General features: G+C 35.3%; 1 protein-coding gene and 1 non-coding gene across 2 annotated transcripts; one reads left to right on the top strand and one right to left on the bottom strand.

Moving 5' to 3' along the window:
- The first annotated feature begins 771 nt into the window (after nucleotides 1-771).
- Nucleotides 772-878, top strand: LOC141503581 (U6 spliceosomal RNA). The gene has a single exon (XR_012472927.1). It is a non-coding gene; the product is annotated as a U6 spliceosomal RNA (small nuclear RNA).
- Nucleotides 879-9,638: 8,760 nt separating this feature from the next.
- Nucleotides 9,639-20,834, bottom strand: LOC141497817 (leukocyte elastase inhibitor-like). Its single transcript, XM_074200643.1, has 7 exons — nucleotides 20,690-20,834; nucleotides 18,616-18,792; nucleotides 16,041-16,178; nucleotides 14,088-14,205; nucleotides 12,338-12,480; nucleotides 12,035-12,202; nucleotides 9,639-10,201 (listed from the first exon to the last, which is right to left on the bottom strand). The coding sequence occupies exons 2-7, from the start codon at nucleotides 18,781-18,783 to the stop codon at nucleotides 9,797-9,799; spliced, it is 1,140 nt and encodes a 379-aa protein (XP_074056744.1). The 5' UTR covers nucleotides 18,784-18,792; nucleotides 20,690-20,834; the 3' UTR covers nucleotides 9,639-9,796.
- Between the last annotated feature and the right edge of the window lie 342 nt (nucleotides 20,835-21,176).

Below are 21,176 nucleotides of genomic sequence, written 5' to 3'. Positions count from 1 at the left end.
TGAATATGAATATGAATAAATTATTATTAGATTAATTTCATAATTCTTTCATGATGTGAAATAATGACTGTTCATGACTGGGACTGGTACCCATCTTTGCAGGCAGGATATCCTGCCTTCAGGACTGAGGGGCTGAATCTCCTGCCCCAGGGACAGGGAATCCCTCTTTTATTATGTCCCTTCAATTCATCAACTGCTAATGAAGGATCAAATTAGGACTTTTGGATCCAACTGCAATGCTCCATTAGAAGGGAGGTTTCCTTGGTCATGAGACTCATATCTCTGTCAGTGGTCATGAGATCTGTATTTCTAACAATACATTGACCAAAAACGTTTAACCCTTAGACTAGTATCAACATCCAAGAATTTCCCTGAAATTTATCTTCTTACAATTTTTACTCATCACTCCTAATTGTGCTCTAAGGAATCATTCATTCATTCACTGAACAAAAAAATCTGTTTTAGACCTCTTCTTATTCCTTCTTAAACGTTCACCTGCCAAGCACAATATTTTTGTTGTTGCTCTTAGATACTAGCAGGGACAAGATATGTTATGGAGGTTTTTGTTTTGGAATTAGGGAAAGAATTTAACAATTCCCATCCTGATGTCCATTTCTGTGCAATTTCCAGAGTTCCAGTTATAGGGAGGAAACTTGATAAATTTTTCTAAGATCAATCAAGAGAGATTAAAGAATTATTGAAGATGAAATTCAATTGGTTGGGAGAAAAATGCACTAATAAAGGCAGTATGTGGTTGAAGAGAGTGATAGGGTGCTCACTTCGGCAGCACATATACTAAAACTGGAACAATACAGAGAAGATTAGCATGGCCCCTGCGCAAGGATGACATACACATTCTTGTGGCATTCCATATTTTTTTATCGTATTAGAAATATTAACTTCAGCAATTAGATAAGAAAAAGAAATTGAAGGAAATATAATTGGGTAGGAAGTGACAAAACTCTCACTCTTTGCAAGATGACATGATGGTATACCTAGAGAATCCCAAGAAATCATCCAAAAAAACTACGGGAAACAATTAGCAATTTTAGCAAAGTTGCAGGATATAAAATAAACCCTCAAAAATCCTCAACTTTTCTATATATGACTAGCAAAATACAGAAAGAAGAGATAGAAAGAGAAATACCATTCAAAGTAACCTCAGACAAAATACCTGGGAGTCTATTTGCCAAGGCAGACTCAGAAACTTTTTGAAAACAATTACAAAACACTTCTCACACAAATTAAATCAGATTTAAATAACTGGGCAAACATGGATAGGTTGAGCTAATATAATAAAAATGACAATTCTACCAAAATTAAACTACTTGTTTAGTTCCCTACCAATCAAAATTCCAAAAAATTACTTTAATGAGTTACAAAAAGTTGTAAGTAAATTCATTCAGAGAAATAAAAAGTCAAGAATTTACAGGGATTCAATGCAAAAAAGTGCAAAAGAAGGTGGCTTAGCCCTACCTGATCTAAAATTATATTATAAAGCATCAGTCATCAAAACTGTCTAGTATTGGCTAAGAAATAGAGTGGTGGACCAGTGGAATAGACTAGGTACAACAGCGGGAAACAATTATAGCAACCTGCTGTTTGATAAACCCAAAGAGTCCAGCTATTAGAATAAAAACTCTCTCTTCGATTAAAACTGATGGGAAAATTAGAAATTAGTATGGAAGAAACTTAGATTAGACCAACACCTCACATCCTATACCAAGATAAGATCAAAATGGATACAGGATTTAGACATAAAAAACAATATTATAAGAAAACTAGAAGAACAAGTAGTTTACCTGTCAGATCTATGGAAAAGGAAAAAGTTTATGACTAAGGAAGATATGGAGAGCATCACTAAAAAGAAACTAGATGACTTTGATTACATTAAATTAAAAAGCTTTTGCACAGACAAAACCACTGTAAGCAAGATCAAAAGAAATGTAGTAAACTGGGAAACAATCTTTACAACTAATGTTTCTGACAAAGGACTCATTTGTAAAATATACAAAGAACTGAGTCTTAATTTTTTTTTAAAAAGCCATTTCCTCAATTGACAAATGGTCAAAGGATATGCAAAGGCAATTTACAGATGAGGAGATCAAAGCAATCCATTGTCATATGAAAAATTGCTCTAAATCATTACTTATTAGAGAAATACAAATTAAAGCTTCTCTGAGGTACCACCTCTGAGAGGTGTCTCAGATCGGCCAATATGACCAGAAAGGACAATGATCATTGTTGGAAGGGCTGTGGGAAATCTGGGACACCATTAAATGGTTGGTGGAGCTGTAAACTCATCCAACCTTTCTGGAGAGCAATTTGGAACTACACCCAAAGGGCAACCAAAATGTGCATACTCTTTGACCCAGAAATACCACTACTTGGGTCTATACCCTGAGGAGATGATCGAAAAGGATAAAAACATCACTTATATAAAAATATTCATAGCAGCTCTGTTTGTGGTGGCAAAGAATTGGAAATCAAGTAAATGTCTTTCAATTGGGGAATGGCTTAGCAAAGTGTGGTATATGTATGTCTTGGAACACTATTGTTCTATCAGAAACCAGGAGGGATGGGAATTAAGGGAAGCCTGGAGGGATTTGCATGAACTAATGCTGAGTGAGATGAGCAGAAAAAGAAAAACATTTTACACTCTAACAGAAAAATGAGAGCAATGATCAACCTTGATGGACTTGCTCCTTCCATCAGTGCAACAATTAGGGACAATTTGGGGCTGTCTGCAATGGAGAATACCATCTGTATCCAGAGAAAGAACTGTGGAGTTTGAACAAAGACCAAGGACTATTTCCTTTAATTTAGAAAAAAAAATCTTATATCTTATTGCCTGATCTTGCTATCTCTTATACTTTTTTGTTTCTTCCTTAAGTATATGATTTCTCTCTCTTCACATTTAATTTGGGTCAATGTATACCATGAAAACAATGTAAAGACTGGAAAATTTCCCTCTGTGGGGGGGAGGGGAAGTAAGATTAGGGGAAAAATTGTAAAACTCAAAATAAATAAAATATTTATAATTCAAAAAACCCCAAATAACCTGTCATAACTATTCAATTATATTTTTATAGTGTGAAAGTCATAGCTAATACAGAATAATTATGTTACAACAAAGCTTTATATATCGAAACAAAAGAAGAGAGTGACAGGCTTGGAGTTCAAAAGACATAGATTCATATTTTGTCTTTCACATTTTTCTAGATGTATGACTAGGGCCAAGTCACGTAACCTCTATATTTTATCATCTGTAAAATGAGAGTTATGACCAGATGGTACTAAAGTTTTACCAAGCTCCCTGATAGATGATTCTGAGTTCTCTGAGTCTGTTTCCTCATTTGTAAATGAAGGAGACTATTTTAAATATGTATCTCATTGGATTGCTGTGAGACCCAAAAGTAAGAATGATGCAGTTTATTATAATAGAAAGAGTTGGCTAAACATGGAAATAGTGAAGAGTCACCTTCAAATTCCAGTTATTATGTGGTCCTGGGTAAGTCATCTAAAGGCAATTCCTGGACCCAAAATATCTCTATTTTAATATTTCTTTCTGTGTCACTTCAAATTAAGTTTTCAGTAATTCCAAATCTAATTTTAACTGCAGATTCAATTTTGAGTTGCTTGGGACACCCAGAAGAAGATGAAAATCTACCTCAAAAATGTACTCCCCAGAAATTTCTTTGAAAACCATTTCCAGGCAGTTCATAATCTAATTTAAGCTTGTCTGAGCTGAATGCTACTTCTTTTATCCTCTTTTTCTTGTATTACAGTTCCATCCTGAGGCTTAATAAGGGGAGTCAGTAAGTGAAGAGTTAACAAGTATTCTAGATTAAACTTTTCTTTATAAAATTAGAAGAGGCTGTTGAAAGCTAAATGGTAGACTCCAAATTCTAGGTTACAAAATATTGCAGTCCTTCCTTTGTAGATTATAAAAGTATGAGGAACTTCTGTATCTAAAGAACCTGATTTATGTAAGAAGTTTGAAATATTGAGCCTGGTTTTGTTTATTTTGTAATAATCAGTATATTACTTCCTTCTCACCATTTCTCAAATTACCTTGAGAAACTACTTCCTTTAAGTGATCTACTTCTATGTAACATCTCTGGGCAGTAAACCAAATTGGACCCTCTGGCTCTAAACCATAATTTGGTGAAATTTTTTTTGTCCTGTTTGTTCATTCTGGCCTTAACTTCACTGCCTGATTTGAAGAATCTGAATGCATAAATCAAATGACTCATAAAGGACTGGTCTCTGATATTTTTCAATATTGTTAGACAGTAAAATTCAAGTTGTATGTAGGGTTTAGTGATGATGAGGAGGAAGAAAATAATGATGACAATGATGACCCCAATGATGATGAAGATGCCAGGTCTGAGGATTCTAAGTAACTGTTTCTTAACTTTGACATATTCTATAAGGCAATCTCATTAAAGAAAATTACTCTGGGCAGTCAGAAATTATACTTTCCTGCAATTATATTCTAGGGGAAGTCAATAACCAAAGTTACTATATATACTGCCATATTTGAGGTTAGAGCATAATAGTCCTTGAATGCCAAACTAAGAATTTGGAAAATTGAAAAGTAAATCAGGATCCACTGAAATTTAGGGCCTAAGAATGAAACAAATGTGGTCTATTCACACTTTTACTCAAATAACTTCAGTAAATTTCCTTTGACCTCTTAAAAAACAACTTTGAACTCTCTAGCATAGAATTCAATGAATAATAAAATAATAATAATATTAAAATAACAATGTATAGTACTTTATCTAATCAAATTATTTTTTTCATGGAAGAGCTCTCAATATCTATATACACCTGGGGGTGGCTAGGTGGCACAGCCCTGGAGTCATGAGTACCTGAGTTCAAATCCGGTCTCAGACACTTAATAATTACCTAGCTGTATGGCCTTGGGCAAGCCACTTAACCCCATTTTCCTTGCAAAAAAAATTAAAAAAATATCTATCTGCACCAAAAGAAACAAAGAATGAATTTCTTTTACAAAATATCCATCACAATTTTCTGAGGCTAGATTTGAACACATGTTCTCTAGACTCCAGGTCTAGCACTCTATCAAATTCACCACCCAGCTCCCCATTTTCTCACTAACAGTTGAATGCAAACAAAATAAACCAGAGTCTCATATGGATGATTAAGAAGAAGAAGCTGTGGAGCTACTTGCAGGGGAATTAGTTTTTTTGAGCAAGAACTTTGCAATCCTCCATCTCTGTAAGCAGGTCTTTAGCTGCTGCTAGCCTACTTCCCCAGTCTTTCTTCCCTGATTAGGTACTTCAGAGAAATACTGAAAAGAGATACACCAATATGAAATTGATTATTGAAGAACTATCCTACTATTAGAAAATACCTTGCATGTTTTATGAAAACTCTCAAAGAATTTGGAAACATAAGAAGTCTACCACCTTCAATCAAAATTACTCTTGTGATAATTCATTTCTATGGAATTGTCACCTGACTCTCTTAGACACACACACACACACACACACACACACACGCACGCACTCATGCACACACGTACACACACACACACACACACACACGCATGCACACACACAAATGCAAATCCAGTCTCACTCAGATACTTACTAGTTCTGTAACTGGACAAGTCAGTTAAACCTGCTCATCTGTAAAATGAGTTAGAGAAGGAAGTGACAAATCTTACTACTATGCTACCTTCTAGTCGCTATTTGCCTAGCTGCTTTGACTTGGCTCCAAACCCACTTCTCTAGCCCAGCACTTCATCTGGACAGTTAGATATCACCCTGTCATGCTGCTGCAAGTTTACCCCTTTCCCATTTCTACTTTATGCTCCAGGAACATTAAAAAAATAATACTACTATTGCCTCTAGGAAAGTACCATGTCAACTGACTACTCAATGACTCATTAACTATCTCTATGATTTCCTACATCATAATGTTAGTCATCCCTCTCCTTTATATTTTGTCCCCCATTAGATTGTAAGCTCCTTGAGACAGGGACTTGGGCCAGTATTTGGTCACATAACAAGTCCTTAAGAAATATTTTTTCCATTCTAAAGGGGGAAAAAAAAATCAGGAAAGGAATGGGGAAAATGGCACCTGGGGAGGGGAGGGAGACATAGGTGAAAGAAGAGAGGGAAGATCATGGGAGAGGGTCATCAAATACAACACACTTTTGAGGAGGGAAAGAGTGAAAGGAGAGAGAGAATAGAATCAATGGGGATGGGGAGGAACAAGATGCAGGGAAATATATATATATAGCAACTGTGGGAAAAATATTGAAGTAACTTCTCTGATGGACTTATGCTAAAGAATGTGATTCATCCCAAAGACAGTACTGATGGTATCTGAATGCAGAATGAAGTACACTTTTTTCCTTCTCACTTTAGCTTACTCTTTTTTAATTTACTTTTTTATTTATTTATACATTACTAAAATAATCTTGCTGTAAGAGTAAACATAATTCCCCCTACCCCCCACAAAAAAAGAAAAATCTCATGAGAAATAAAGTGAAAGAAAAAGAAAAAAATGTGCTTCAGTCTGTGTTCTGATACCATCAGCTCTGCCTCTGTGGAGGATCACATTACTTACCTTACGTCCATTAGAGAAGTTACTCCCACAGTTGATATTGCTGATTGTAATTCCCTCCATCCATTTCTCCTCACTGCCATCAGCTCTGTCTTGGGTGGATCACGTTCTTTATCATAAGTCCATCACGGAAGTTACTTCTATATTTTTTTCCACAGTTACTGTTGCTGATTGTAATTTCCTCCATCCATTCCTCCCCACTACCATGTATTATATTTTCTCTCTCCTTTTACTCTATCCCTCTTCTAAGATGTGCTGTAGAGTAGCTGAGTGGTGCAGTGGACAGAGAACCAGGCCTGGGGCCAAGAGGCCCCAAGCCTACATTCCCCCCCCAGAGACCCAGCAACCACCTGGCCCCGTGGTCACAGACAAGTCATCCAATCCCACCACCTTGTAAAAAGTAAAAAAAGAAAATGTATTATATCTGACGATCCTCTCCTGCAATCTACCATCTCCTCTATCCCCTCACTCCCCCCCTTCCCCCGTTACCTTTCTCCCATTCCCTTTCTCTCCTTTTCTTTTAGATTTCTATGCCCTATTAAGTATATATATATATATATATACATATATATACATATATATATACATATATACATATATACATATATATACATATATACATATATACATATGTATATATATTGTTCTTTCCTTTCTGAGCCATTTCTGATGAGAATGAATTTCCCTCAATCCCCCTCACCTTCCCCCCTTCCATACCATTGCAAAAGCTATTTCTTGATTCTTGTACATGACACATCTTTGTCTATTTGACCTCTCCTTTTCTTTCTCCCAGTACATTTCCTTTTCACCCATTGACTCCATTTTAAAAATATATTATACCTTCAAATTCAGCTCTTTCCTGTGTCGTGACTATAAAAGCTCCTGATTACTGCTCTAATTAATGAGAAGGCTCATATGCATATTATCAGTATCATCTTCCCATGCAGGAATACAGGAAGTTCATTGTCATTAAATCCCTCATAATTTATCCTTCTCGTCTATCCTCTGTATGCTTCACCTGAGTCAAACTTTCTGCTCAGCTCTGGTCATTTTAACAGGAACATTTGAAATTTCCCTGTTTCATTGAAAGTTCATCTTTTTCTCTGGAAGAGGATGTTCACTTTTGCTGGGTAGTTGATTCTCAGTTGCATTCCAAGCTCTTTTGACTTCTGGAATGTTATATTCCAAGCCCTACAAAATCTTAATGTGGATGCTGCTAAGTCCTAGGTAATCCTGACTGCAGCACCACAATATTTGAATTGTTTTGTTCTGGCTGCTTGTAGTATTTTCTCTTTGACTTGGGAGTTCTGGAACTTGGCTATAATATTCCTGGGGGGGCTGTTTTGTTTTTGGATCTCTTTCTAGAGGAGATTGGTGGATTCTCTCAATTTCTATTTTGCCCTCTGCTTCTAGGATATCAGGACAATTTCCTGTAGAAATTCTTTCAAAATGAAGTCAAGGCTGTTTTCCTGATCATGATTTGCAGGTAGTCTGATAATTTTTAAATTATCTCTTCTGCATCTGTTTTCCAGATCAATTGTTTTTTCAATAAGATATTTCATGTTTTTCTTCTAGTTTTTCATTCTTTTGATATTGTTTTTATTGTTTCTTGATTTCTCACAAAGCCATCAGCTTCCTTTAGCTCCATTCTAAATTTGAAGGATTGATTTTCTTCAGAGAGCTTTCTTATCTCCTTTTCCATCTGGCCAGTTCTGCTTTTTAAGTTATTTTTCTCCTTATTAACTTTTTTGAACTGTTTTTTCCATTTGATTTAAACAAATTTTTTAGTATGTTATTTCAGCATTTTTTGGATCTCCTTGACTAAGCTACTGACTGCATTTTCATGTTTTTCTTGCATCTCTCTCATTTATTTTCCCAATTTTTCATCTACCTCCCTTATTTCATTTTCAAAATCTTTTTTTGAACTCTATCATAGCCTGAGCCCAACATCTATAATTCTTAGAGTCCTTAGATGCAGAAGCTTGGACTTTCTCATCTTCAGATTGTGTATTTTGGTCCTCCATGGGACCAAAGTAATTGTCTATCATTCCTTTTTTTCCTGTTTAGTCATTTCCCCAGCCTGTGTCTGATTTGGGGTGCTTCCCAAGCTTTTGAGACTTCAGTATGTGAGGCTCTGACTGATCTCCTGCCTATGCTCTGGTCTGTGGATGGCAATGAGGGGGATCCCAGACAGCAACCAGGGTCTGAATATGGACAAGCACAAGAGTCCTATCCCAGGGCCAGAGAGAGAGACCTCAAAATTCTCCCCCCACCTCCTTACTTTCCATTGGCTGAGCACACTGGTCACAGCTGCTAGGCAACTTACTACTGGGTGGCTCACCTCTTTATTTTTCTTGAGGTTCCTCTATCTTTATGGGAGGGAAGGGAGGATTATGTTGAGTTTTACAAGACAGTTGAAGTAATGTGAAAAATAAATAACTTGTGAAAAAAAAGGAATCAGTCATTCATTTTCTTCCATAAAATGGTGAGAATAATGCCTATAATTATTTACTTTATTACTTGTCATTACTTGTCACCTTGTCACTAACATAAGATAATGTGAGTAAAGCATTTTGCAAACCTGAGCACAATATTTAAATATGTTACTGTTGTACAATCAGGAATGTTGATGTTTTTATTTGAAAGATGTCTCATAGATGCCATTTGTAAAAAAGAAAGTGATAACAAAGAGTACATCTCTTTATCATATTAGTTCTTTCTACCTACACACTCTACTTGATTGCTCACATGTTCTGCAATGTCCCCTTTCTCTACCCCTCCACCCCAAGCTCCATAAGGTGAGGACTGAATTTTTTTTGTCTTTTTAGCCCAAGTATAGAGCATAATTTCATGGACCTAGACATCACCTAGTCAATATTTATTGTGGAGATTTATTAAATCTCCACAATCCCATCTGAAGCAAATTATTCTCTAGTTCTGATAGGTGAGAGCCCATTCCAGACAACAATCTAACCACTTTATTCATTTCAACAAAATGCTTACAGCTTTGAAACAAAAATAAATACAGAAATAGATTCATGTGAAATTTTGTGACTTTAATCAGCAAAATGAACTTAAAATGTGGTTCTGAACAACACATTTATTGAGACAGTTCTATATTGAAAATAAGTCATTTTTCAAAATTCAAATATTAAAATTTGATGTTTTTTTCCAATTTGCATTTACAAAGGTTTTATGGAGAAGACAATCTACCAAAGAATAAGATGTTTTCTGTGTCATTGTGACGGATTAAGAATAGGAATGGATGGTCAGCAGTAAACTCTTCTTCTGGCATCAACATGGCAAATTCTGCAATACCAGCAGTGGCAGCTGCTGCCTCAGTGCCCTCTTCATTCACTTCCACAAAAGACTTATGGACAATCTTAGAAATAAAGAGATCTCTGTTTCCTGACATTCCAGACAGATCAGCCTTACCCCTGCTAAAAAGATCACACAGACCCATTCTTTCTAAATCTGAGTTGAGGTTGTAGGTATTTTCCATCTTGAATCTGGGCAGACGCACATGAACATCAATATAATCCATATTTTTACGATCTGTCCATTCTTTCAACTTTTCCATAGAGAGCTGCTTTTCAATCTGAAATTAGAAAGATGGAAGAGTAGAACCTTAATAACTGTAGTGCCTTACATGCTGAGAAAGGTGAATTGACAAAATGATTACAATTATTATTTATACGAATGGACAAGACAGAGAAGTTGCCTCATTCCTTTCCTTTCACAAAACTGATTTCTTTATAAGGACTAAATTCTTAGCCAGCAGATTGGCTACTGATGAATTGCTAGGTATATTTCCAAGTGACAGTCCAAGGGAATAGTAATTGGGTAGGTGATCTATACAAATATTTCTGAGCTCTTATTATGTCCAAATTACTGTATTAGTGGTAATAAAACCTACATTCACAGAATTACAGTATTTCAAGTTAGAAGACTTCTTGGGGATCATCCAGTCCAAAGTTTCATTTTAAACATAAAGAAATGCAATGTTGAAGCTATAACTGACTTTTTTTTTATCAATTGTCTCTAGAGTAAGCAAATTTGCTATTTAAAAGTAGCAACCATCTTATTTCTCAAAATTTTTTCTTTATATCCCTAGTATTCAAATCCATGTTTAATAAATTACTGCTGTTTGATTGATTGTTCAAGGATACATAATAGCAAACAGAAAAGCTATGAGTTTAACCTAAATGTTGTGATGCTAATTCTCTTTATCTTTTATACCAGGCTGCCTGCTTATCTGTGGAAAAATAAACTTAAAGGAGTGCAAGAGTCTTCTTTTTCTGTTGTCACTTAGTTCAATCCCATGATTGTAGTTTAAAAAATAACATATGACCTGAACTTTGCCAGAGGAAAAAAAAATTATCATTATTTCCCAATGGCAACACCGTACTTCGAAAAGATTTTTTTCTCTTTTTTGTTTTTCTTCTCATCTAAATCCAGATGGTATTATCTCTCTCTCTCTCTGTCTATCTCTCTTTTTTTTAGGTTTTTGCAAGGCAAATGGGGTTAAGTGGCTTGCCCAAGGCCACACAGCTAGGTAATTATTAAATGTCTGATACTGGATTTGAAACCCGGTACTCCTGACTCCAAGGCCGGTGCTTTATCCACTATGCCAACTAGCTGCCCCAGTCTATCTCTCTTTTGAAGCTGTAATAAAAATAATTTAAAAATCAATAAATTAGGGATAGGTAGGTAGCACAGTGGATAGAGCACCAGCCCTGGATTCTGGTGGACCTTAGTTCAAATGCTACCTGAGACACTTGCTATGTACCAGGTGTATGACTTTGGACAAGTCACTTAATCCCATTGCCTTGCAAAAACAAAAACAAAATGAAAAAATACATCAGTAAATTGAACTGAGTCAATTTGCTTTAGGCTCTTTCCAAAACCACAAAGCTTAAATCTACTTAAAATCATGGCTTAAGCACAACTCAAGAGCCTTTAGATTACTGAAGCATCTTATTAGGGAGCTCTGATAGCAACTTCTAAAGAATTATGAATGAAAGTAAATATGAAAAAAATTTATTAGGTAGTGCATTGGATAATGCACTGGGCTTATAACTAGGAAAATTTATCTTCCTGAATTTAAATTCAGCCTCAGCCACTTACTAGCTGGGTGACCATGGGAAAGTCATTTAACCTGGTTTTCCTCTACTCCTTGTCTCTAAAATGAGCTGGAGAAGAAAATGGCAAATCATTCCAGGATTTTTGCAAAGAAAACTCCAAATGGAGTTATGAAGAGTCAGACAACTGGAAAATGATTGAACAACAAGAAATATCTTCATGGAGTTTCATTGATTTTAGTTGTGGTATGAAATCTGCTTTGTGCCCCCATGATCTGGAGTCTAGTGCTATATGAAAAATCAGTGTGTCCAAAGAAAAAATTATAAGGTATCTAAAGTGTCAACAATACCTCTTCCAGGCCAGTAGAATTATCTTCAATATCGTCTGGTAGCAGAATGATCATGCTCAGCTCATTGCCCTTGTAAGGAAGTTCTAAGACTCGACATTTGAGAGCTTTGATATAACCAAAGGGCAGCTTCTTTTTCTGATACATCATTTTCACTGATTTTTTTTCTCTCTGCACATTCAGATACATACAAAAAAAAATAACCCAGAATAACATGAAGAATGCTTTTTTTTAAAAAAAAGCATACACACATATAGTCCTAGATTAAAAAAAAAGGCTTTTTATTGTATCCCTACCCCCCCTTACCTTGTTTAATCTAAATGGTGTATCAGTAGTCTGTGCTTCATCAAATTTGTCCTCCCAATTTCCTTTGAAATAGATGGCATTTACCAGGACAAGTTTAGTCAGGCTATCTACTGTACCTGAAACCAATAGTTCTGGAATTTTACCTGAAAAGTGAATAAGATAATTTATTAATTCATATATGTATATATATATATATATGTGTGTGTGTGTGTGTGTGTGTGTGTGTGTGTGTGTGTGTGTATGTAAGCACCAAGTATAAACTCATCAAAACTATGATATAACTGAATTGAGCAATACTTGACTTTGCACATGTCAGAATCAATCCCCTACAGGCATGCAGAGGACTACATGATAAAAGTTGTACTTAGAATCCCAATACACTAAATCAGAAAATAAGCTGTTCAACCATGTATTACACATAAACCACAAAGAAAGGAAGTGGTATCCAAAGCCAAGATAGAACAAGCTTCTAGAGTCAAGTAGTTCTAGATATCAGTCCATTAACAATAGATCTGACACTTCAGTTGGTAATTACAAATTTAAATTAAATCATTCCTTGTCAGAGTTATTTTAAGTCATTAGTCAATCACTTCTTCAAGTGTATGAAATACAATATTAAAAATTTAAAAGGCTTTTCATCTCATCTCTAAAAGCGTATTACTTTTCCTATGCAGTCTATGGTTAGAGAGGGGTGGTAATTGCAATGAATTTTTTGTGATATAATATAGGCATTTATTTCCATGGTAAAATCTGGATATTTATGGAGAGGTTTTATTTCTTGCTGGATTCTAATATTCCATTAAATATACTAGGAAAGTAATGTTATAAATCAAGGCAGAGTCTGAAAAAAACCCACTGCATATACTCTACTTAGACCCCAAAAGACTCATAATATTCATATCAATGAATAACAAAAAGAAAAATATTAACTTAAATGTTTTGAAGTCATTTGAAATCACATTATCTAGAATGTTCTCAAAAACTTGATTCTTGGGTGGCTAGGTGGCACAGTGGATAGAGTACCTGCCTTGGAGTCAGGAGTACCTGAGTTCAAATCTGACCTCAGACACTTAATAATTACCTAGCTGTGTGGCCTTGGGCAAGCTACTTAACCCCATTGCATTGAAAAATCTAAAAAAAAATCTTGATTCTTACAACTCAACCTCTAATATTGATTTTGACCCTAAAGCTTAGCTATTGGGAAGGAAAATATCATTCAGTTAATCTCATTAAATAATTTGTTCTAACTATAACCAAAAGAGAATCTGATTAAATTTATTAACTTTCATTTTTGACCCTAACAGGTAATTTATATGATTCTATTAGCAAGAATTTTAGAGCTCAAAGTGACCCCCCCCACCAGGATTATTGAATCCTACTCTCTTATTCTGCAAATGAAAAACCTGAGGTTCAGAAAAGTTAAAATATTTGCCCAAGGTCACAAAGGTAGTTTCTGAGGCAAGATTCCAACCCAATTGTCCTTGACTCCAAATCCAGGATCATTAGAAATTATTAAGATAAACAGACAATGATTAAGGCAAATTCCATGGATATTCCAATGACTTTTCCTAAGGAGCCTAAGGAGAAATAATAGACATCAGTTGAGGAACAGAGAGATATAAGGCTTAGATTGAGGAAAGATGGTAAAATGATAAAAGGAAAAGATGAACAATTGTATTTATGCTCCAGGACTTTATGCACAGTGTATTTAAATAGATTTTGTTCCATTTTATACCTGAGGCACTCTTACCTTCTGTTTGCTCTTTGACCCACTGGTTAATCTCCTTCCTTGCATCTTCTGAAGCATGCTGAAAATCAACAGTGGCCAATTTAGCACCATATAATTTTTGGATAGAATCCAAGAATTCCTACAAAAAAGAAAGATTAAATATAGGGATTAGAGTAGTTTTAAAATCCTCCCAAGCAAGTGACAGAAAACTTTATTCCCACAGGTCGATATATTCTGAAACAGATAACTCTTATGTTTATCTCTGGAGCTACATACAATTCATCAAAAAATATAGGAATTCTTTTTAAAAGATTTATCTTCATCAGTTTTTCACACTGAAAACTATGGAGAGTGTTTACATTGACTTTGATCTTTCCTAGAGAGCACTGATAATGGCTTGGGCATTAGCACCTGTTTTTCTATTTTTAAAATCTGAGAATTTAACTCTCATTAAAAGAATTAATTTCAATTGATCTAAACATGTTGATTTCACTATAATTTTATTGTATAGCATTTATTTGCAGCTCTTCAAAGCAATTTTTACATTAAAGCATGAAAATCAAAATAATATTTCTTTTTGGAGCTCATCTGTATTACACTATATGGTAATTAAATAATAATCCTGACTTTTATAAACTATCATTTGCATATATTATATAAATGTGTATCTATGTGTGAACAGCATCCCAAAAGTCTTAGTGCAATTTTAACCTCACCCAAAACATAACTATAATTCCTAAAGCTATAAATTTACCAAAAAAATTGGAAAGTTCAATTATTTAATATTGGAAAATATTTGTTCCTTATTAAAATTCAAGATAATGACCAACTTGAAATATGCATCACTCTTAGTTGATTTTTGAATTTTGTGCCCTCTGTGTGCACTGTTCATGCATATGCACATAGGCATACACACACACACACACACACACACACTCACACACACATATATACAAAAATCAGCAAATTTTTATCAGCTCCTGTTCCTTAATCAAAAGGATTAGATTTGGAATCATCCAAAAAATAAGAATTTGATGCATACACAGTAGTTTTGATGTGACTCCAAGAGAAAAAATCTAATGGAGACAGATCAGGTGACCAACATGTCAAGGAAAAGAACAGCTTTTATCAATCTTGACTGATACAAGATAATATCATCCTAAAACAGACATGCCATGCATAATAGTAAGGTGCACTGTCATGTTAAAATTTTAAAAATCATTATTCTAAATTCACAAAGCTAAATGTGTAAAAGGGGTTTAAATAATTATGGTTTCAAATTATATAGATGTCTGTGCATATATTTGCATAAAATATGAAAGAAACTATTATTAATAACCAATGATTTGGGGAGATCCAGAAGTCTCCCTTTTTCTAAAGTCCTTACTTCAAAAGTTTAGTCTCTGAAAGACATTGCTGACAATGAGATTAGATTAACTTTCTTAACAATCTTGTTCCTCCAGAGGGGAAACATATTCTTCTCAGATATGAATGATGTTAAATTCCTTGAACAGATTGCTCCAAGGTAGACAATTTAGAAATAAATGATATAATCAAAGCTCATTAGAATAGGCCTAGCCCCTCGTAGTAATTATTCATTCTCTTATTAATTGTTAGCCAATTAGATTACATTACCACCCTCAGGAACATCCCTCTTCCAAGGGCATATAAACCATGAACACCATGAAGATTTTTGTCATTTGAGAATGCCATGATTTCTTTATTAATAAAATGATGAAATTAATCATAAATTAATTGAATTAATAAATACAATTATTAAATTATTATTAAAATGTTATCCTTAAATATCAAGCATTGCACAGATTAGCTCCTCAATCCATTTTTCTTGGTTGGATGGTACTACTAAGCTAATTGGTGGTAGTATTTTTTCAGTTTTCTAATGACACCTAAAGTAGAAATGCTGGAAGAAAATTGAAAGTTTCCTCTTTATATACTCCTCCCAAATATACTTACTGAAAGGAAATGGTATGTGTTTTCTCCAAATAATCGGTTAGCAAGTTTCAGGATGTAAGAAGTTCCACGTTTGTTAATACTAGTATTTAAGCTCTGTAATCTTGAATGAACTTCATCAACTTCATCAAAATGAAAGGTCTGAATTGTTTAGAAAAAAATAAAGGAATTTTTTAAAAATTATTTTATAAATAGGAAGATATTCCTTTAAGTTTCTACCAATTTAATTTACTCTATTTTTGTCATTAATAACTTCTGAAACTCCTTTTTATATATTTTTACTGGTGATCAAGCTTAAAGAAATGAAAAATAAAAGTGAAAAATTACATTGATAAAGATATGAATAATTATAACACCAGAGAATGTTCTTCTGAATTTCTATAAATGATTATACATTCACATAAGAACAAAATATTTAATAAATCACTCTTTCTCCTTGCCTTTTCTTTGCAGGGTGGTAGAACCAAATAAATGAAAGCAAAATTCTTTACTGATTGTGTGCTAAAAAATTTTAACTCCTCTATATATGTGGTTAAGAATTACATACTATTACTTTTTACTGAGAAATTAATAAGCTGGATTAATGGGTCATGTTCTATAAACAGACACAATTATATTGAATGTCTCTTTCTTTTATTACTCTAATATTATCAGTAATGAATCTTTTCATATACCAATACATTCCAATAGTACTTTAAGTTTAAACACACATGCAGTTGTTATTTCTATCAAAAGGAGCTAGATCTTTTTATGAGGACTGGGCTGACTCATTCATTATACAATTCTATAAAACCATACAAAGTACATGTTATTCATAGGGTGGTGGACATGGGTGTTTACAATTAATGATTCACAGTTGTTTAGTTATTTTTTAGGACAAAGAGGTAAAAAAAACAAATCCCTAGATCTTCTTTAAACTGTAGTACCATATAGATAGATGTATGGGTGAATATTTCCATGTCTATATGTGTATGGACATTTTTTGCAGATATTCACACATACATATGGGGTAGGATAGGGGAGGAGGTGGGGCTGAATGTGATTCAGCTTGGATTGGGAACTCCTAGAATGGAAATCTCTCAAATTTTTATGTATTAGAAAGGCAGTCCTTCTGTAGTGCAGAATTTTAGAGAGTTGCCTGAGTCAATAAGAGATGTAGTGACTTTCCCAACTACATAGCCAGTATGTGTGAAGTAGGGCATCTGGACTCTAAGGACAGTCCTTTAGCTACTTTGCGAAACTCTTTCCTTTACAATATAAAATACTAAAATACAAGGTAATGTAATTCCATAAAATAATTTGTCTAAAGTTCTTTTTAACATGTAAGGAAAAAATATTTTATTAATTATCAGCTATAATAAGTATATTGCTTATATAAGCTATAGCAGGATGCTTTTGAATAAGTAAGTAAAATCTTAGGACATAAACTTCTTCCCAAGCTGAGCTAATGGGTCTATTACCAAAAAAAAAGACAATTGGAAAAAAGTCAGATCATAAATGGTTCCCTTCCCAGCAAGTTTCATCTTTTTTTCCTATTCAAATAATCCATTGCCCTTCCTAAAGGGACAATCCATTGTCCTTGATAAAAAGAAAGCTCAAATGTAGTTGTATTTTCTCATGTAGAAAAAAAATACAGTTAAATCATCTTGTTTACGACTCAGTATGTAGTTATATATTAAATTAGATGCTCCTACTTTGGTGTTGGTGGTGATGTGGCACTAATAGTAGTTTTATTAGCAATAGCAGTAATAGTGAGGAACACTTATACATTTATATAGTGCTTTAGAGTTATAAACCTTATAGTTATAAACTTTGGTTTTCTAACTTCAAATTCAGTGATCTTTCCATTGGAGAAAAGTGTTATCAATGATAGGTTTGAGAACATCACCATCTCATAAGTCAGGAGAAATCTCCTGAAGTCACTAGCTCATTCCCAGTGACTATAGGTAGACTGATACCCAAATTATGCCAAAAAGATAGTTGGTTACCATTTTTAAAGAAAATTTTCTGGAGAAAAGTTTCCAAAAACCTTCCTATTGGGAGAGTATTTCCATTACTTATAATTGACTGGTTGTCCTTCCTTCTCCAAAAGGATCAAAATGGCATCACTTTATTAAAGTGAAGATACAGTGTATCTGATTGTAGTTGATCAGACTGTGAATGCTCTACCACAGATCTGGCATAAAAATTCCATAGAACCATAACTTATAAACAGTGGTGGCCTGAAAGTTCTATTACCTAATCTAAACTGTTAATATTTGTGTGTCTGTGTATGTGTACATGTGTGTCTGACAGAACCAATTGAATAAGATGTATATTCTAACAGTATATGTTAGATTATCATACCACCATATGCAAAGCCACAATAGAAGTCCATCCCATGTCAATTCTGCTTGTAGGGAAAAGTCAAATTAAGTTAACTCAATACTTGGAGAGTTGCTTTTTCAAGAAATTTGACTCCATAATTAAGATACATGATGCTATTTAATTTTAACAAATCATTGCAAACTGAAAAACTAGTATTTGGTAGTATATACAGCAAAGTACTGTCATATTAATAGGAAAATAATTTCCTGACCTTTGACAATTGTAATGCAGTGTCACCTTTGGCTCCCATAAGTACCATAGCCAGGGCTGTCGAAATGCTAAGTGGAGAGACGAAGATGTTTTCTTTTGGATGGGTTTTAATCAATGTCTTGTAAAAATCAACAGCAAATCGGGTATTCGCCACACTCAGTTGTTCCATGGTTTAAGACTTCAACAAAAAAAAAAAAATAACATCCAGTGACATGTCCTGGTGCCATTCCAAACAATGTTAGCATTTTCCTTATCCTCAGTCTGTTCTGCCTAGACTATAGAACCCCATAATCACAACTAAAAGAAGGGAGGGAATCAAACCTGTTTAGACCTTTCTATTTCTAATATATATATATATATATATATATATATATATATATATATATATATATATATATAAAATGTATTGGGGGGGAGGAAAGCTAAGATGACTAATCCAAGACTAATGTTCAGTTCGTAACCCAATGATGTCTGGTTCTACTTTACTAAAGATTTGACAATATATAGGATTAGATGTACACAAGTGGTTAAATCTAATATTTTTAACCTAAATTCTGTCAATGAAATGTCACATGTATTGTAGTTATCTAAGAGTCATACCTCCTACAATCCTGCAAGATTCATACTTTGCCTCTTAATTAACCATGCATTTATAAAGCACTTACTATTGCAGAGCAGGAAGCTAGGTGCTGGGAATAGAAAGGAATATGGAAAAGAGCTAGAAGATGGAAAAGATCATTATAATTAGTGCTCTGTCTCATTTGATTCTGGCATGTAGGCACTTTTTACAGATGAGGAAAATTGAGGCCAATAGGGATTATGTGACTTGTTCAAGGTCACACAATAAGTTTCTGAGGACCCATTTGAAATCAAATTTCCCAGTAACAAAAAATCAGTATATGTCAGAGACAAAAAATTATCAGCAAATCTGGAGTTCTCCCAGAACCTTGCATGATGTTCTTACACTGCAGTAGATCTGCAAATGTTTCATGAACTGTCATTGAACTTGGCATGCCTCACATTCAGCATAAATTTCTTTTTTAGAAAAAAAATGTACTTTTATCATTTAACAAAAATCTATCCTTTCCTCCTCCCTCAGCCACCTGTCACATTGGCCGCGCCCTACCCATTCCCTTCTTCCTCCTTCCCAACTACCAGATTAATTTGTGAGCACTAACATTTGGGAGCAAAGTGATTTAGGATTCCACACCTATACAGCCTGCATTTGCTCAAACTTTGAAAAAAAATGAATTTGTGGATTTTAAAACCAGGAATTCCTAGAGGTTCCACGGGGAAACCAGGAAAGACTTATTGAGGGACGGGAGAAAAAAAACGAAGAGTTCGGAGAATTTGGGGTCCCGGGGTCTTCCAGAGCAACCCTTCCCTTGCTCCCCCTCATCCCAGACACAGCCTAGACGCCTGACCGAAAGAATACACCCCTTATCTGGGATTTCATTTTTGTCTTTGGAGAAAAGAGTAGTTTCCGAGCCTGCCTACGTACCCCTTCTCCCCCAGGCAGGAAAGAGAACCCCTTCAGCGGAGTTTCTAGGGTTCTAGAGTTTCATTTTCTCTTCATAGGGAACCAATTGCCTAGCCCAGCTCGGGTTCTCACCGGACCGGGACCGCCCAGAAGATCCCGTAAAAGGGGAGCGGGGTGGTGGCCCGTGCGGGGGGCAGGGGCGAGGAGGGGCGACTCGGAGCTCACAGAGTCTTCCTTCCCGGCCAAATCGCCCCCGCGGCCTCACCCCTCTGCCCCGGGGCCGGCTGGATGCCGAGGTTTGCCCATCGGGCAGGTCGGTCTTGTACTGTTGGCGCTGAACCAGAACCGGGCAGTTCTTCCCAGAACTAGGGAAGGGGGCGGGGGGAAGTCCTCAACTGAGTGGTTTTCTCTCCTTTGCATCTGCCCAGCCAAATCAGACTTTTATTTGGCTTGGAGGAAAGTCTGTAGCCGTAAGGAGGGGTCTCCAGGGCTAAGCGCTGCAGATTTTTGGATGCGTACACACACACACACGCACGCACACACACATGCAGCCCCCCTTTTTCTGTTGATGTGGTCCCAGGAGGGGTGATCTTACCGGATCAGGACCTGGATGGAGGACACTGGAGAAGACAGTCAGTCACCTTTCCTACAATGAGACAAGATAGCTTCTGAGGCCAAGGCAGCCCAGCAGCTGTGACTTCTATAGTCGGGAAGGCTTGACTACAAGGGGTGGGTCCAGAGAAACTTGCACTTGGGGACCGGAAATCACCCGGGGTGGAGAAATAGGGTGTGTTCTCTCTCTACAGCCGTTAGGGCAAAAGTCAGTGGGGGGCGGTATAATGGAGCTATTTTTCTCCTTTTCATCCCCTTTTATGTTTTATCCTTGCTTTGTTACCATTGTTACTTTCCTTTAACCAGCAATTTATTAGTCTTCTAATCCTAGATTAATAAAGCAATTAAACCACTTGCTAAATAAACGAATAAATATACCATATAAAATTAGTTGGAGTGACTATAAATGGAAGACCACAATCTATTCAAATTAGCATCTACAATGAAAAGAAATTGCTTATTTTATAGTT

The sequence above is a fragment of the Macrotis lagotis genome, chromosome X (assembly GCF_037893015.1).
Source record: "Macrotis lagotis isolate mMagLag1 chromosome X, bilby.v1.9.chrom.fasta, whole genome shotgun sequence".
NCBI classification, from domain to species: domain Eukaryota; kingdom Metazoa; phylum Chordata; class Mammalia; order Peramelemorphia; family Peramelidae; genus Macrotis; species Macrotis lagotis.
Note: the sequence above shows the minus strand (reverse complement) of the source record. Positions and strands in the feature narration are given on the sequence as shown.

Coding starts and splice junctions, on each gene's coding strand:
- LOC141497817 (XM_074200643.1), bottom strand. CDS start 18,783: ATGGAACAACTGAGTGTGGCGAATACCCGATTTGCTGTTGATTTTTAC. Junction 12,481..14,087: donor GGTCAAAGAGCAAACAGAAG/GTAAGAGTGCCT, acceptor TTCACTTTTCAG/GTAAAATTCCAGAACTATTG. Junction 10,202..12,034: donor ATTCTACTGGCCTGGAAGAG/GTATTGTTGACA, acceptor TTCTAATTTCAG/ATTGAAAAGCAGCTCTCTAT.